The sequence below is a fragment of the Schistocerca piceifrons genome, chromosome 5, assembly GCF_021461385.2.
Source record: "Schistocerca piceifrons isolate TAMUIC-IGC-003096 chromosome 5, iqSchPice1.1, whole genome shotgun sequence".
NCBI lineage: Eukaryota > Metazoa > Arthropoda > Insecta > Orthoptera > Acrididae > Schistocerca > Schistocerca piceifrons.
In genome coordinates this window covers 114,097,378-114,114,654 of record NC_060142.1, presented here as the reverse complement: position 1 = coordinate 114,114,654, position 17,277 = coordinate 114,097,378, and the positions used below count along the sequence as shown (strand labels likewise).

The window sequence follows — 17,277 nt, the reverse complement described above, 5'->3', positions numbered from 1 at the left end:
AAAAATATCTGAGTAGGTTTTTCTTTCTTTAAGTAGACTGAAAATTTTTGCATTTGTTAGTCCTTAAAATGTAATATAGGTTATCAAAGACTTTCACATAATTTTCAAAAAGTATGTCTCCTTTAAATTATAGCTCTGCAACAATCTAAGACACAGACTCATTCTCTGTTTGCTCCTTGAGCCCCTCTTTAAGAGTCCCTGTCAATTTGAGATCCGAGTTGTTATAGCAAGGCGATAAATTCTCTTCATAAAATTGAGGTCTTGGCACATTGTGTAGACGTATGGAGCAAGGAATATAACAGTGGTAGAATATCTTATGTGAATGATTAAAATGTTGGATTCCAGTGTAATAGTAAGGTTGAATAGTTGAAGATGTCATATCACTGGTAGAGTGCCATAATAGTTTCCAAGTTACATACAAATGGAATCATTTAGAAGAGGTTAATAGAAAAAACAGACTGTTAATAATATTGTAATTTTTGGAGTATGTTATGCAATGTTCTTGAAGGAGGAAAGCAAAACAAGTTGAAAGTTCTCTTCATCAAATAGAAAATTTGCCATCATGCAGTGTGTTGCTGTTTTTGTGATTAAAGATTGTGATTTAGAGGGAACAGGGTGCAAATCCCAATTCAGCAACTTAAATTTATTTTTTATTGGTTCCTTAAATGACTTCAGGCAAATGTTGGGCTATTTCCTTTGAACAGCACATGAGAAAGTTCCTTCAGCTCCATAGTAGAAGAAACTAGTATTTATTATACAGTACATGCAACTATAGCAGTCAAACCATTTTATGTGCAGAAGTCCAGCAGCTGTCATTGTTGATGGTTGTATTTTGTTTTGTTGAACTGTTTTTAGGGTGCTCATGCTGGAATTGGTGTTGAAGCAGTTCCTTGTCCATCGCAATAGCTACCTACAGCTCCATCTCAGAAGCCAAAGCCAAAGTTCACCATTCACTAAGAGTCTCAATGCTCAACAGGAAGCACAAAATATAATGGATGTGGCACACGGGAGAAATGAGGGTTCTATTTCATTAATTATTTCTCTCCTTGTGTATGCATGAAGGGTGGGAGGTGCTTATTTTCTTCCTTTCTGCACCTTTTAAATTTGAAATAAATCATTAACACTTCTCATTATATCATAAATAATGGGTTTTGAAACCACAGTCTTTGACTGATGTGATGCTCATTGGGAAAGTGCCAGACTGCAGATTTAAATGTCTGGGGTTCATTTGTCCTGACTCTTATAGGTTCTTTTACCTATGACAATCATTTGTTAATGTGCACTGTTGTTCAGAGTCCAAATTAAACTGTACGTCACTCTATAACTGGCTGGTTTCTCAGTTCAGATACTGGAGCAATGCAACGGCATACAACCTCTAGTAGGATGTGTTGGTGTTGGTGTTTAGACCAACCTTAAGATTGATGACAGCTTTACATTTTAATACTTTTCCGAAGTCAAATGACATTTTCCAGATATTACTATTAGTGCTGTGTTTTCCACTGTCTGTTTTTAGAATCTCCATAAATATTACTGTTTGCTGATACATGTATTGTTTATAAATACTATATATGTTTTGTGATATTTCCTACGTGACTTAAATACAATACACATTATTTTTATTCTCTTTTAGTTCTTATTGAAGGCCATAAAGGAGAAACAAGACATCATAGAGTCCTTCGAGACCAAGCTTGCTGCAGTTACACAAGAAATGAAAATTAAGGATGCTCACACAATGAAGTTAGAAGAAGAGATATGTGAATTACACAATTGTCTGAAGGTGCTCCAAAGCCAGCAGGTGAAGGGAGCAGGAGGAACAATCCAACAAGCCAACAGAGGAATTGATAATGAGGTTTCAGATTTAGTTAAAAGCATTGAATCTAAAATGCAGAATATGTTGTTGTGCGAAGTACAGGAGAAAAATCGAGAAATTGAAAGGTTAAACGCAGAACTTCGCAAACGTACAACAAATCTCCAGGAATTGGTAAACAAGGAATTGTGGGATAAAAATAGAGAGATCGAAAAACTTCAAGATCGTTTAAATATAATGTGTGAAAGAAAAGATTTGCAAATTAAGACTGTAAATCAACAGCTAACTACTAAGGAGTTACAGTTAAAGGCACTGCAAGAAAAAGTCGTAGAGTTTCTTACAAAGGCCGGTATTCCTACAGCTCTGGTCTTTAAAGAACTTCAGTTAATTAATTTTACGCAGACTGAAGGTAACAACATCTCTGATGTTACGAAGGACAAATCCAGACATTTACATGTGTTGTCATCTGCTTGTGTTGATGTAAATCCAAACTTACAGTCTAACTTGTTGGCAACAATGGAAGAAAATAAGTATTTATCACAGAAAGTGGAAGAGTTGCAAGAACGAATCCGGAACACTCCTGAAAGAGATACTGAGAGCAGAATTGTGCAGAATTTGCGTGCAGAGTGTTTGAGGCTCAAAGAAGAACTGGAAGTTGCAGAGAAGAGATGTAGGGATGCAAGGGAAGGAATTACAATACTGACACGTCGCTTAGAAGAACTTGCACTGTTTCTAAGTTCACTGTTACAAAATCGAGAACTTCTGCGTGGTCTCAGCATTCAACGACACCGTGTACTAAAACAAGCTGTGGAAAACAGCATTGAATTATCAAGGCGACTGTCTTTATCTTTTGCTTCGTTTCATTCAGGGAATGACAGTGCAAATTTTATGCAGACAACTACACTATCTGACATAATGTCTCTCAGTAGTCTGTCAGAATTTTTGAAGGAAAAAGTTAGTCAAGATGATACTACTAATGATGTTTGCAATATTGCTACTGATATACCTAATGAATTTGATTTGAAGTGCTCCTCTATATCACCATACAATAAACCCATAACTGGAGCTGCTGACAACGAATTGCAACAAAACTGCACAAAAGAACTTACTACAACAACTGACCTTATCACATTTACTCCACCAGTGTCCAAAAGTGCGGAAAATGCTAATGAGGCATCTCTTTCATCAATGACATTTTACAACAGCTGCCATACTACAGTTTATCCCCAGCCGGGAAGTTTAGGAGCAAATGGTGAAAATGCACAGTCTCTGTCAGATGGTGCTAAACTGCCTGGTGGAGAACAGGTATTTCAGCACATCAGTAATAGTCAGTGTCAGACTGCAAAATCACCACCCCTTATATCATTTTCACTAGCTTGTGAGGATACAGCAAATAAAGGTAAGATGTTATTAGATAAAAGCTTGACATATTCTGATTTTCAAAGAGAGAACACGATTCAGAAAGAGTGTGGTTCTTGCATAAAAGTTGTTTCAGAAAATAAAAACCAGTATCTGTCAGATTCTGAAGCATGGTCTGAACCAGACAGAAATGTATCTATGGAGAGAATTGGGCTTCAAGATGAACATAGCAAAGCCCTTTGCGTCAATGGTTCTAATACACTGAGAGCAAGAAATTCACGAATTCAGGAGTCTGATAATTCGTCAGAGGCTTCAGAAGATACTGCACAAGAAGATGTAAGGATGCCAGGTAATACATGCTATTGTTTTCTAATTATGTTAGGGTTTAAGTTACTATGTTATACTTTTGTTTTGCTGACCTACATATTGGGAAACTGATTTAGTAATTGGACTAGAAAATCAGGCAGACTGTAGGAATTATATTTATTTTATTTGGTTTCTATTTATTAAGTCTATATCTGACACACACATCCAATCCATAAACAAAACTTTGAGTAATGATGATGCTGTTTGTTAAATCGCTCATTCCACAAGGGAACTTGATAAAACAAATAGGATACAAAAGAAAATTAGAGTAATTGTCGAGGGGAAATATCAGTTAACGTCACTAAAACCATATAAATCAAAACTTAACATGTTATAAGAAAGTTGTGTTAAAGATTTCTTGTTTGAGACAGTGATTGCCAGATGATAAATAATTCGATATGATAGTACCTCATTGAAAATGAAAGTTTATTAGTCTTTACAGAATTTCATTTAAATTAAATGGACTTAGCCCACAGTTTTGAAAGCCAGTGAGTATTAAACTACACCCCTTGTTAACTGTGTAACACCATTTCACTTGTAACCCTCTCTTCACTAAATCAATTAAGCATTAAAGGAAAGTCCATGAAGAAACTCATTTAACTTTGTCACAAACTGTGTACTATACAGGGGTGGCAAAGTCCATTGAGTGACTCGTTATCTGATTATGAGCTAACACAATTTGATTGTACATGTTATTCCAATTTTTATTGAGACTGCAACTTTAACTGATGCAGGAACAGTTACATATTTCATATTTCAACCACTTAACACCAACCTTCCTCCAGTGAAATGATGCGTACAGTATTTACCTTTTCTGTTAAAGTAGGCTTGAACAAGGCTAAAATCCCTGGAAACTGAGTCATTAAAGATTACACAAAAGACTTCCAGGAAACGAGTTTTAATTTTTCCCTCCACATCAGAATCCAGTGCCACTAGAACAAAGATTTTTAACTTTTACCCATTATTTATTTAACACTCATGTTGATGAATTCAGTTGATGAGCATGCTTTCTCTGTGTTGCTACTTTATAAGGTAATAAGCTTACTTGTTTTCCATTTGTATGCAATAGTTTCCTATTCAAGTTTTCCGAAAACGCTTTATTTTCCTACTACAGATCTTATGATGGCTGTCAAGTCAATCTGGGTATCTATTCAGGTAAAATAAAATAAATTCTATGATTTATTGGTATTTGTGATAGTGGTCTACCAGTCACACTACAACTGGTGTTGCAATACTGACAAATAAGTTAAAGATATAGATATATTGAAATTCAAATAATGATTAATTGAAAGGAGCTGCATCTAGATAGCATGGAGGTTGCATAAGACGACTCTCGTGATTTAATTTCTCATACAAAAACATAACTGTGAGGATACTGAAAAACAAAATCATAGGCATCAGTGACAGCGATGAGCTACTACTCTTAAAGTGGTGTTGGTCAACAAATAAATCACTTGAATGTCTGTGTCAGTATTTGAATAAACAATGATAAAGTAAAATTGCATATATGAACCACTGTATTGTAAATGTCAGTGTTTCAGGTTTCAGAAATTTTACCATTGTTTGAGCATATGTTCCTGATAATTCATTTTGCTTGAGGGTACAATTGAGTTCTTACAACAAAAGAAATTGTTGATTTTGTGGAAAACTGTAATGAGTGACCTACCAAATGATTACATTCCATAAATATTCTGTTGTGGATATGTTCTGTTTTTCTAACAGACCATAAGAAATACATCTGTTGTGCTGGAAAATATGATATAAAATTAAATTCTGGTTATGATTAGATTTTGTCTTGTTAGAAATTAGTATTGTTAATGCATTGTGAAAGAAAGATGCATTGGGTGCCACCAACTTTCTTGAGGTTCTGGTTACAATCAAAAGCATGACAATTTGATCAGTCATTATTGCCAGTAAAACCCAATACTGCCTTATACTTGTCATTCATCTGGAAGATAATGCAAAGCACTTGCTGATGTATTACATTCACCACAATATCACCAAATGTGTTTACTACCATTATTGTAGTACACAAATAGAAGCCAGACACATCTGGAAAGCAATACTTCGTACCATTGCAGAAGATATGACCTGTGGTCACATGCCCATTCTGTTCTAATACAGCAGTAGTTCTTTGGACATCATGGAAGCAGACTTTTACATTGTTGTTTTGCCATGTGAGGAGAAGCCATCATTTAATGGTTTAGTTGTTCGACAACTCCAGGTTTAGCCTGATTATGAAGAACACCTCCTTGGAGCAGGATTTTCAAACTTTCCCTCATTGGAATGATAGTTACCAGTGTGGTGTGGTGATCTTTGATACCAATAGTGTGTAATAATAACATTCTCATTTCTACATTCCAAAATATTTTTAACATCTTTTCAAGCCTTCTATTTTTTCCCTTTTATCTTTGTGCTGCGTAGTCATTTTGTGTGTGCTCAACTGTATACCATTACATTACCCATACTATTCTGCCTCACCATCCTCACAGATTAGATAGAGAGATATTTTACAGCAGAGTGTTTTGTGTCAGTTGCATTATGCACGACTGAGTTATTTGTGGATGTTGACATTTATGCACTCTGTTGTTGCTACTATTGGTACAATAATTATGTGTAGCAATTGTTCAAGTTCAACTCATGTTTACTTGTAGTCTTAGAGTGAGAAGTAAATTTATGCCTCAAATTGATTCCACAGTTAATCGAAGAATTCGGTATGAATCTGGTGAACTGAAACGACTGCAAAATAGGCTTTGTGCATTAGAGCTAATGAATGATGCCCTGAAAAATGAGTTAGAAATACTCCACCAACTGAAGGGGCAACTAGGTGATGCAAAAGATCATAGTGTTACCTCTTTCCAGTCATCACAGTGTCATGAATGTAAAAAATCAACAAATTTTGAGGTAAGTATGTTACTTCATTTATCAGTTACTTCAGTTAATTAAAAAATAACAGATATATATAGATGTGCTGTGCATGCTACTTTATGAAATGAAAGAAAGTTAGAATATAAGAACTTGTATGTTAAACCCGAAAATATTGCTTCAGATAATTGATTTCTCACTTTTGTTGAAGAATTTTTTTTTCACATAATTGATAAAGTATGTCTGTAAATTGAATAGCAAGCACACGAGTCCCCTCTCTTTCTCTGTCCTACTATGTTACAAGGAGCTCCTACAGGCTGATCCTTAAAGTTATACTGACCCTTTCACATTAAATCAGTGACAGTGCAGTGCACAGACACATCTGAAGAATGTTTATTTTCCAACAAGCATGTTAACGTGATATGGAATACATAAATCAGTAACCATATTATGAAAAGAAAAGTTGCTACTCATCATATAGTGGAGATGCTGAGTCGCAGATAGGCACAACAAAAAGACTGTTGCAAATAAAGCTTTCGGCCATTAAGTCCTTTGTCAACAATATATATAGGCACACACACACGCAAACACAACTCGTACACATGAGTGCAGTCTCAGGCAGTGTAGTTTCAGTTGCCTGAGACTGCAGTCATTTGTGTGAGTTACGTGCGTGTGTGTGCACCACAGCTTCTGCTTGCTCTTCGGCTTACAGGCAGCCTACATGATATTTAAAATTTTCATAGTTTTTTACAGTTGACTGAAGCAAGATTAAAATTTTTGCTTAAAGTTGTTTGATTTTCTTACCATTTCTTGTCGCACCTTTAAATTCTCTGGCCTGTATGCATGTAAATTGTCCCAATTAATTAATACATTTGAAATGCTGATACACTTCTTTCAGCAGCCACTACCAGCTATACATGTACTGAAACATACATTTTCAGTTTTTGGTCAGGTTGATGGGATTGTGTAGCAGCATACATTATCAGAACAGGAAAAATAGTTACCATGTAATTGATCCCAAATTTGTATTTTTTAGGGAACTGTGTATTTCAGCCAGTGACCACTAATGTTGTAGTAGTTTTGTTTGAGGTTGAGGCAATGTAGAGCAAAGTTCACTTTCATACCTATAAATAGATTTTTAAAGTTCTATGAGATAATCATTTACAATTTCCCAGTTCATTAGGGTGTTCACTGGTATTCTTGAATCTGCTTTCTGCGACATTATATTGGAAAATGGTAGGAAGTAGAAGATCTGTATGTCATTTGTTTTTGATGCACAGATTGGCATTCAAAGAGACTGGAGGCTGAATCACTTCAGCAGCAAATATCTCATGCCTGTTTACACTTCATTTGAGAATTATAAAAAATTATTTAAACTTAGTGTTTGTTGTGAGAGTTACCCATGAATCATCAGATCTCAGAATGAAAGCACACTGAATCTACAAAGCTAAAAAATGGGCATGAGCAATAATACTAAGAAAGAAAAGGTGTGAGAGTATGTTGCGCGAAGCGGTGAGATGATTGTTGTGGGTGATGGAAGACCATGAAAGATTTTATGAGGGATGCAACCGCGAAGGACCCTTACGATGTATATTTCTGTTTGAATTCCATCATGTGGCAGGACCTAAAATAGTGTGCCAAGTCCCTGAAAATTATATTTCTAAGGACTTTTTTGATGCAGTGAGTGTCTACATAATACCAAAGGCACAACTCCAAAGAAGTACCATTACAGTGTAAGTTACAATGCAACAATAAGGATTGCAATGTACTGGGAAATTTGTTTCTTCTATAAACAGTAATTTGAATGATTGTACAGAAATGGTGTAGTAGTGAATAGTGGGGTCAATGTACAACTAATTTCCATTAGAAATCCATGGTCTAGGTGCAAACACGGCATTAATGTGCATTGGGAAATGACAAGTATCACTAACATGTAGTTCATTGAATTAGTCAGTCAATCATGCACAAAACGATGTGATGGTTAAAATTCATGAGACAACAGATTCCCTGGGACAGCTGAGACTGTAAATGTTTAAGGCAAACTGTTATTCAGTGGTCTGATTCTCACAGATGTGCTAACACTGTTGTAATGTTGTAGAGACACAGTGTAAGAAATAACACCAACCAAGTTTTATTCTACTCCCACATGAAGAGATCCACAGTAACACTGAATGACACCTAGAGCAATGCTAAGTCTCATAACTATAGAACACATCAGTAAAAAATCTCGTAGGTGAGCATACAATAAGTAAGTAAACATGGCACAGCACTTACTACACCATCTGTCCAGGTTGCAAGGTGACTTCTATAGGCTTTGCATCATTTGTCATCTGATTACGCATGCAATATAGGGCTACAACAAACATTTCTTACTGCACAGTGTTCCAGCTCTTCTAGGTATTTTTAAGTGCACCAGTATAAATTTCCTCCAGTGCTATGGACATCTTTACATGTGCTTACTCGCAAACTCCTGAATGCTATTAAACACATTGACACTCACTCACTTTTGTATATCTGTCAGATTTTTGTTCAAAATTTCACAAGATCGATTCAAAGGTCAATCCACTTGGTGTGAATGAGCTTTTGTGGCTTCTTGTTGCTGTTTCAAACAGAATTGCATCTATTTGTTATTATAATGTAATTTTGTAGTTAAAAGAAAGTATACTCGTCAAATGGAGACAGGAGAAGAAAGAAAAGAAAAAACTGTGCTCTCAGGTTAAATGTGTTAGATCAGAAAATATATTCAGTTCCACTCAGATACCGTGGACAAGAGATGCAGATTATGTTGTTCCAAATACATTGATAGACACAAAGAAAAATTTAAACTTTTTTGTAAAAAATTAGGTATTCTTTTCAGTTTAAATCCCCCGCCCCCTGTTTATCTTCTGATGTTCCTGCTACCTGTATGCAACCACGCAGTGGATATAATTTTGGGGGGAGGGGGAAAAATATTGTCAATACAAATTTTAAAAAAGTCATATTTAGTTTTTTGCTAGCCTTTTTTCCTTAAAGTACAGTGTTTATTGTTCGTAAACATGGTCTTTATTAAGTAAAGCTATGTTGTTTACTTGTTTTCGATCTTAAAAATGTAGCATTTCACTGGAAATTTGTGTGTCACCTAACAAAATGGTAATATTACATTGAGGGAGAATGGCTGGCCATTACGTACTTGCAGGAGGTGACATTCCAGTACTAAAGTTAAACACATTTAAAAATAACACGGGAAAGAAATGCTAGCTTTTGCAGCTGTCCTGTTTGAAGCTAACTGAAATAACTTTCAGTACTACATATACAATACATTATTGATGCTATTCACAATGTGAAAGTAATAGTGTGTTGAAGTCCTGTCACTCCCAGAGACAAAACAGGTATAAGAATCTGGCGCAATCCACAAAATGAATGAAAATCAGTCCACTTGTTCTATAAAATATCAAACTAATGGTCTTTGTCCTACTTTATAGTAGCAGTCTGCTACCTTTAGCATCAGCTCTGCATAACACCATATTACTCATTCCAGTAGAGCATCTTGTAACACTAGTGCAATGTATTGCACTGATAGGGGTCACTTGGACTTCTTTATGTGGTATGCATCCAGCAGGTCCTTCCTTGTGGCAACACTTTCTGGTAACCTCAGGGCTAACTGTTTGTGTTGTTCCTTGGGAAATATGCACATATTTATGTAGACGTTGCCCAAAGAGTTACTATGATACCAGCTATACTAGTGATCACATATGCCTTCAAACTTACCATGTCACTAAATATGTTGTAATACAACTGTATGAGATCACAAAAGAGGTAACAGTTAATGAAATGTAGAACACACATCATCTTTCTTTATATATGTGACATGCCACCCATCATAGATACGGAGTTCATTGCATTTAAAGTCAGTGCTGTCTCCTTCAAACATCAGAGGTGTAATTTTACTAGACACACCAGATGACTTGGCTATTCATTCTTTTCACCTACTGTACAGTACTTACTTGTGCTATCACTAAAACATAACTCATCTCAAGAGTTTTCATCCACCACTTGAAAGTTGTGAATTCTATAGCAGTAATTAATTTTCTTATCTACCTAAATTTTATTAGAAATATTTTTCTTGTATTTAATTTGACTCATGCCAGTTTCAATAGCTGCAGCTGTGAAAGGGATAAAAACTAAAAAGCATTTTTTTGTGCACTAAAAAATGATTTTTAAATTATTCACAATTTCAGCTACTGGATGCTATTTTTTACATAATTGTTAGTAAATTCTGCAAGCTCTTTTGTGAAACTTAACATCATCAAATTACCTTCCATTAGAAAAGTGGAATGCACTCCACAACTATGATGTAACTTTGAAAACGGTAAAGAGCAGCAATCAGGCAGCATTTCCATTCTAGCAGATCCGGTTTCGGCTAGTAACTAGCCATTATCAGTGCTGTATTTCGGAGGTGTTATACATGTTCTAGTACCTCTACATCTGTTGTTCAGACTCTTGTCTTCAATGAACTATGACAGGAACCTGAACAACTGCTCAGTTCTGTGATTGGTGTCAGCACAGCTGTTCTAAGTGTCGTCATTGTCAGCCGGATGGTGCATTATCTGAAATGGTCTAGTGCCAGAGGCTGAAACCAGTGGTGTCCTCTATAATTTATTCAGTTGTTTGTTGTCTTCTGTACCAGATGGCATTGGCAATGGGTTATATACTCAGATACTGGTTTGGCTAATGAACATTTTAAGTGCAGCTCATGATGTTTAGAAATGTCCTGTAACAATGTCTACTATTAATACAATAAAGAATTAATGATGTTTTCTTCTGTTTCAGGGCCACAAGGCTGATGAAAGATCAGTTACTATTTCAGTTTGCTTGTTAGAACAGATACGAAATCAGAGAGAGAAGCTAGAATCATCACTTGTGCACAATGACTTAATTCGTAAGCAGCTTGAAACAGTTGTTTTAAATTTACCTGTTCCGGAGGTGGACAATGCACACAGTTTATGGCAGAAGCTTAAGGAAACAAGTGAAGACTTAGATCTAGCACAAAATAAAGTTCATCAGTTAGAAAAAGAACTAATTACTGCAAGACTACAGTTAGAAGAAAGCCAGAACAAGATAAAAATATTGGAAACAAACAGCAAAGCTCTACAGGTAAGTGGCTCATGGTTGTAATTTTGTGTGCCCACATGAAATTTGTTCCTTATTATAGGAGAATTTTCCCTGCTGCTTACAGCATAGTGGCTTTGTTCATACATTAGTCACAGAATTTCAGTAACTATTTCAAGTTGATAAATAGCTGTATAACTGTTTTCTTCATTTTTTGATGTTGTTTATGTTCCAACATTTTGGCGGCACACTTTGGTCAGTGCAATTGGAGAATACCCAAATTAGACTGGTTTCTCTGTGTTATTTAGGAAATTCCTCATAGCTTCTAGAACATACTGACAGTGTATGATAACTCTTACTTTCCACTTGCAGGTTTTTAATATAGATTGTGAATGTCATGCTCATTAAGATGATCATTGTTAAATTGGATGCTTTCAGATTTGGTATAACAAAATGTCTTCAGTAACAATAATAATATTATGTTCATCGTATCTGTTCAGTTGATGAAGGATCAGCATTATTTTCTTTTCCTTGTGTTTGAAACTTATGATTTAGAAGTTGTCTGCAGTGATATTAAAGGAGCTGTCATTTGAAACCTACAGTTGTTGTCCTCCAATAATTGCTCAGTTTTAGGTTAATGTAGCTCAAAGATGGATTAGTACAGAATATGGCATGTACTCACTAATCTTATTGTCTGTGTTACCATTCCTGTGATAAGGTTGTCTCTGATCGATTTTGTATTTCTGTCACACTGGATTCTTTTGTCTGTTGATCAGGCTGTGAGTTATCCAAACCTGAATAGCCTCCTTTAAAATGTTTCGCTAGGAAAAGCAAGACAGGGATACTTGATCATTGTTCAGAAGTTATTGTGTGGTGCTGTCATGATGTGTGAGACTGTCTTTGTTGTGTGTCAGACTTTAAAACAATGCCCTTGTCATCAGGTGTATTCTTTGGGTATACAATAAATCTCTGGTAAAAAAAAAATTCATTCACTCACACACACACACACACACACACACACACACACACACACAGAGAGAGAGAGAGAGAGAGAGAGAGAGAGAGAGAGAGAGAGAGAGGTGAAAAGGATACATTCAGTAAACTGGCTCACAAAATGAGGGGGATGGGACTGGGAAAAAGACAGAGAATATGACTTAAGCTTGCTAGTGAGTGAGTGAGGACTGGACTTACAACAACAATATCAAGTCATTCACCCTGTGCTTGCCATCAAATAATGGTTGCTATAGCTTCAGATAATTTGTGCTGTGCTTTGGAAAAGATACAGACTTTACAGCAGTGAGAAAGTATTTTCTTTCTTTTTTGTGTGCCTTTCAGTGGCTCAGTGCTTCTATTATTTGGGGAGTTGTTAACTTTTGCCGGCCGCGGCGGTCTATCAGTTCTAGGCGCTCAGTCCGGAACCGCGCGACTGCTACGGTTGCAGGTTCCAATCCTGCCTCAGGCATGGATGTGTGTGATGTCCTTAGGTTAGTTAGGTTTAAGTAGTTCTAAGTTCTAGGGGACTGATGACCACATATGTTAAGTCCCATAGTGCTCAGAGCCATTTGTTAACATTTCTCCATATTGTTTTTGTAAGACAACATAATTTGGACTCTGAAAGGCCTTGTGTCATGATTTGACCCAGAATGGATCAGTCAGAAATTAATATTATGCCTTACACTAAAAGTGTATTTTATTTCAAAACCCTGTGAGCTATGTTTGTCACTAATTACACTGTAAATATTAGCCAACATTACTCCAATGGTCAGATCAGTTGTATTTCTTATTATAAAACAATGAAGCCTTTTCTTGTGGTTGCTAGTTTTGTTATAAAGAATAAAATTTCTCAGATTTGTCACTGAATTTAGTACCATAACTATCTGACATTTCTCATCCATCATTTTGCCGTTAATTTTGATGTTGCAACTTATTTGATGATGTGTTTATCTCAGTATCTTATTTCAAGGGACAGAGTCCAAAGTACAACCGATCTAAATACACAAAAGACAATTGAAGAAGGCTTAACTGTAAGAACGATAGCTTACTTCACGGTACTATAAATGAAAGAAGTAGAATGAGAGCTACGAGGGAAAGGGATATCACTTAGAGCTGCCACTGACTTCTTTCTCACCCTTCACCAAGAAGAAAGAACCTTCATTTACAGTATTTGACTGGTCTGCAGCTGTGTTTGTGTGTACATTTGACATTTAACACCTCTGTACTGAATTGCTCAGGGGGCTCACAGCTCTTTTTGTGAGGATGTGCACAGCAAGCATGCAGCCACAAGCTGTTGCAGCACCTACTTGCTTTCTTGTACTGCAGTCCCTCTGTGTGTCTGAGTATTCTTGCTTCTACTTTCCTCCCCTTGGTGGCAACCTGTGATGTTGACTCAGCTATGTCTGTAGGTTCTGTTTGTTAATATCTTTATCCATTGTACTCTACATCAACTTTTTGGCTGAAGTAATATTTGGTCCCCTTTTGGGTTTGGCCACCATTTTCAAAATTTTTCTGTGATGGGGGATAACTGGGAGTGAGATCCCTAAGTAGCACCAACTCCCTGCATCATTAAAGTTCCTCTGTGCACAATAACTATGTTGGCTTATTTCTGTGCTTAAATGCCCATGCTGTAGCCAATCCAATGTAGTGGGTTTATAAGGTATCCTTTTTGGTAGAGCCACTTGACAACACTTCTGATGCCAGAGTTAGAAGCTCCCCATACATGCCAGGGAGTAGACACACTTCATCTTGGTGCATCAGGACTCCCAGCAGTGGCCATTATGCCAGAAAACTTTTACTGTAGTTGGATGGTGCATGTGGGGAGAAACCTTGATTGCAGTAGCTGGCACGTTTCCATGCGTATAGTTATATCCCAACTGCTTTTCGTACTCTGGCTACCCCATGAAAAGAGGGACTAGTCAGAAGACTGAGAACAGAACAATTTATTCGCTACCTGGAGTGTACTAGAACATATGGTGATTAATTCCAGGTAAGCTGCAGAGCGGCTTAATTAGTAATGCTCCTTCACTACAAGCTTGTTTTGGCTATAGCACCATTCTTGTGGAAACCTGTAGATGATACATTTAGTGAGTATACTTACATTTAAAATAGTTGTACAGAAAAGTCAATTTGCATACATCTAGTTGACATACATGCCCATATTGCATCAGTGTGCAAACTGTCTATTGTTGCTAGGTCACTATAACCTTAGTCTGTATGTAATATTTTTTGCGAAATACTTTTGACAGTTGGAGTGACATTTTATTCTTGTTGATGCTTTATGTTTACAGTGCAATCATTGCTAGTCAGTGATGTTAGTAGAGTTTCATTGCTATTATAATTTTGCTATTGTTTGTATCTATGACTATCTTTGGTTTTATGTTTACTGTGATTTTTATTGATAATCATATTCCAAAAACTCAGTAAAATTTTCTAGGTAATTTTTGTGTCTGGCATCGATTTGTTTACTAAGGATATCATTTGCATAATGTTTTGTGTGGGTACATATTTCTAATTCTTCCAAGATGTCCATGGTAAGTCCCTTTGGTATTCTGTGTAGAACCTGTATTATATTTTCGATGTATTCTGCTTTGTGGTTTTGGTTTTTGAGATGCTGGTGAAAGCTTGATTGACTGCTGTCACATTTTCTTGTATGCTCTTTGAATCTAATGTTAAAAATTTCTTCCTGTCTAGCTGATATAGAATTTTGCACAGTCATTACATGAAATTTTGTATAATCCTGGGTTGTCAAAAATATACAGAATTTCGTGTAATGACTGCGAAAAGTTCTAGATTGGTCAAACAGGAAGAAATTTTAACATTAGATTCAAAGAACACACAAAAAATTGCAACAGCATTCAATCAAGCTTTTACCATGATCCCAAAAATCATAACCACAAAGCAAAACATATTGAAAATACATTAAAAGTTTTATACAGAATACCAAAGTGATATACCATGGACATCTTGGAAGAATTATAAATGCAGTGGAATGTCGGATACTAAGCATAATTCATTCCAGAATCTTATACATAATATGAAATATTCATTAAGCGAAACAATTTATCCCCTATAAATTAATGCAAAATACGATAATGCATTCTGTACAGGAAAAGTACTAAAAGTTTTATCTTACTCATGCCATTTATTCAAAGAAAATTATACATACAGTATTATGTACTTTATTGTTCATGATACATAGATAATTCTTTTTTACTAGGAAGCTATCTATAGTCATTTGTGTCTGCTGATGCTTCAACACTTGGCAAACAACTGACACAGCATTATTGTCAAATAAATTTGTAGCGCATGTAGCTATTGCTTTGTTGGGGTGATAATTTTCAGTGTATGATGCAACATATTCCCATGCTTTCAACATTTCCTTTATAGGGCCAGTAGATTGCTGCTTTGCTGTTACCACCACCACCTCCTCCTCCTCCTCCTCCTCCTCCTCTGAAGAATAAGAAGAAGAAGAAGAAGAAGAAGAAGAAGAATTCCTCTCCACAACTTCCTACTGGGAAAAACACTGCTACTCTATAAGCTCTTAAGTGGTCATTTCTTGGCTGTGATCTTCCACAAACTCATTGATACCATTTTTATCCACTTCTAGTCCCATTCTCTTGGCCAAAGACAAAATCTTGTTGACCACAGGCATCGAATAAAATGCCTCAGAGTCACATTCAACAATGCACTCCAACGCCTTTTCAATCATCTTGATGCTGGCAACGATGTTGAAGTGATATTTCCAAAACTCTCTGAGAGTGAGATTGGTGGCTTTAGTCAACTCAAGGTAATGCTAGATGAGTGCATTAGTGTAGAGCTTCTGAAAGTTAGAAATAATCTGGTGGTCCATATGCTGGAGTAACAGAGTGGTGGTGGGAGCAGAAATTGGAACTTGATGAAATGAAATTCTTCAAGGAGGTGGTCTTGTAGGCCTGGGGAATGGGCAGGATCATTGTCCACAACAACCAAGACATGGAGTGGCAGATTCATCGCAAGTAAATATTTTTTCACCGAAGGACCAAATAGTTCATTGATCAAATCACAAAAAAAGATCAAGTATCACCCACGCCTTGTTCTTGGACCTCCACATCACTTTTATCTTGCTCTTCTGGACTTTACACTTCTGGAAGGCTCATGGGGTTTCTGAATGGTAAACAAGCAGTGGTATAATTTTCAAATCGCCACTTGCTTTGGCACAGAATTGCAGTGTGAAGTGGTCTTTCATTGGCTTGTGACTGGGCAATGCATTCTCCTCTGCTGTTATAAAGGTACACTTCAGCATTATTTTGCAAATTAGACCTGTATTGTCACACGAAACCTGTTGCAGCAGATAACCCTTAGAATATACGAGCATCTTGATGTTGTTGATGAAGTTCTCTGCTGCCTTTGTGTTAGAGCTGGCTGCTTCACCGTGCCTCACAGTGCTGTGAATGCTGGTTCTTCTCGAAGCACCCACAGCTTCCCTTTAAACACTTCTTCGGCCGCTGGTGATCCTGGTGTCTTCTCAAGGAGGTTGGCAAAAATCATTCACGCCTTCTCACAAATGATCTTCTCGTTAATAGTGCAATTGCTTCTCATTTACCCATGTAATGAGCAACCTTTCAACATCGTCCAGAATACAAAACCGTTGTTTAGCATGTATCCCCCCCTCCCCATGAACCATGGACCTTGCCGTTGGTGGGGAGGCTTGCGTGCCTCAACAATACAGATAGCCGTACCATAGGTGCAACCACAACGGAGGGGTATCTGTTGAGAGGCTAGACAAACGTGTGGTTCCTGAAGAGGGGCAGCAGCCT

General features: G+C 36.6%; 1 protein-coding gene across 4 annotated transcripts in view; it reads left to right on the top strand.

The window, feature by feature from the left end:
• Positions 1-17,277, top strand: part of LOC124798220 (centrosomin-like) — a 424,745-nt gene that overhangs the window by 383,894 nt on the left and 23,574 nt on the right. For 2 of the 4 annotated variants that reach the window (XM_047261528.1, XM_047261527.1), the window contains exons 10-12: positions 1,631-3,515; positions 6,231-6,436; positions 11,207-11,530. In XM_047261528.1, the coding sequence (XP_047117484.1) occupies positions 1,631-3,515; positions 6,231-6,436; positions 11,207-11,530 (2,415 nt within the window). The remainder of the gene's footprint in view (positions 1-1,630; positions 3,516-6,230; positions 6,437-11,206; positions 11,531-17,277) is intronic. The other 2 variants (XM_047261530.1, XM_047261529.1) reach the window with 2 other exon arrangements.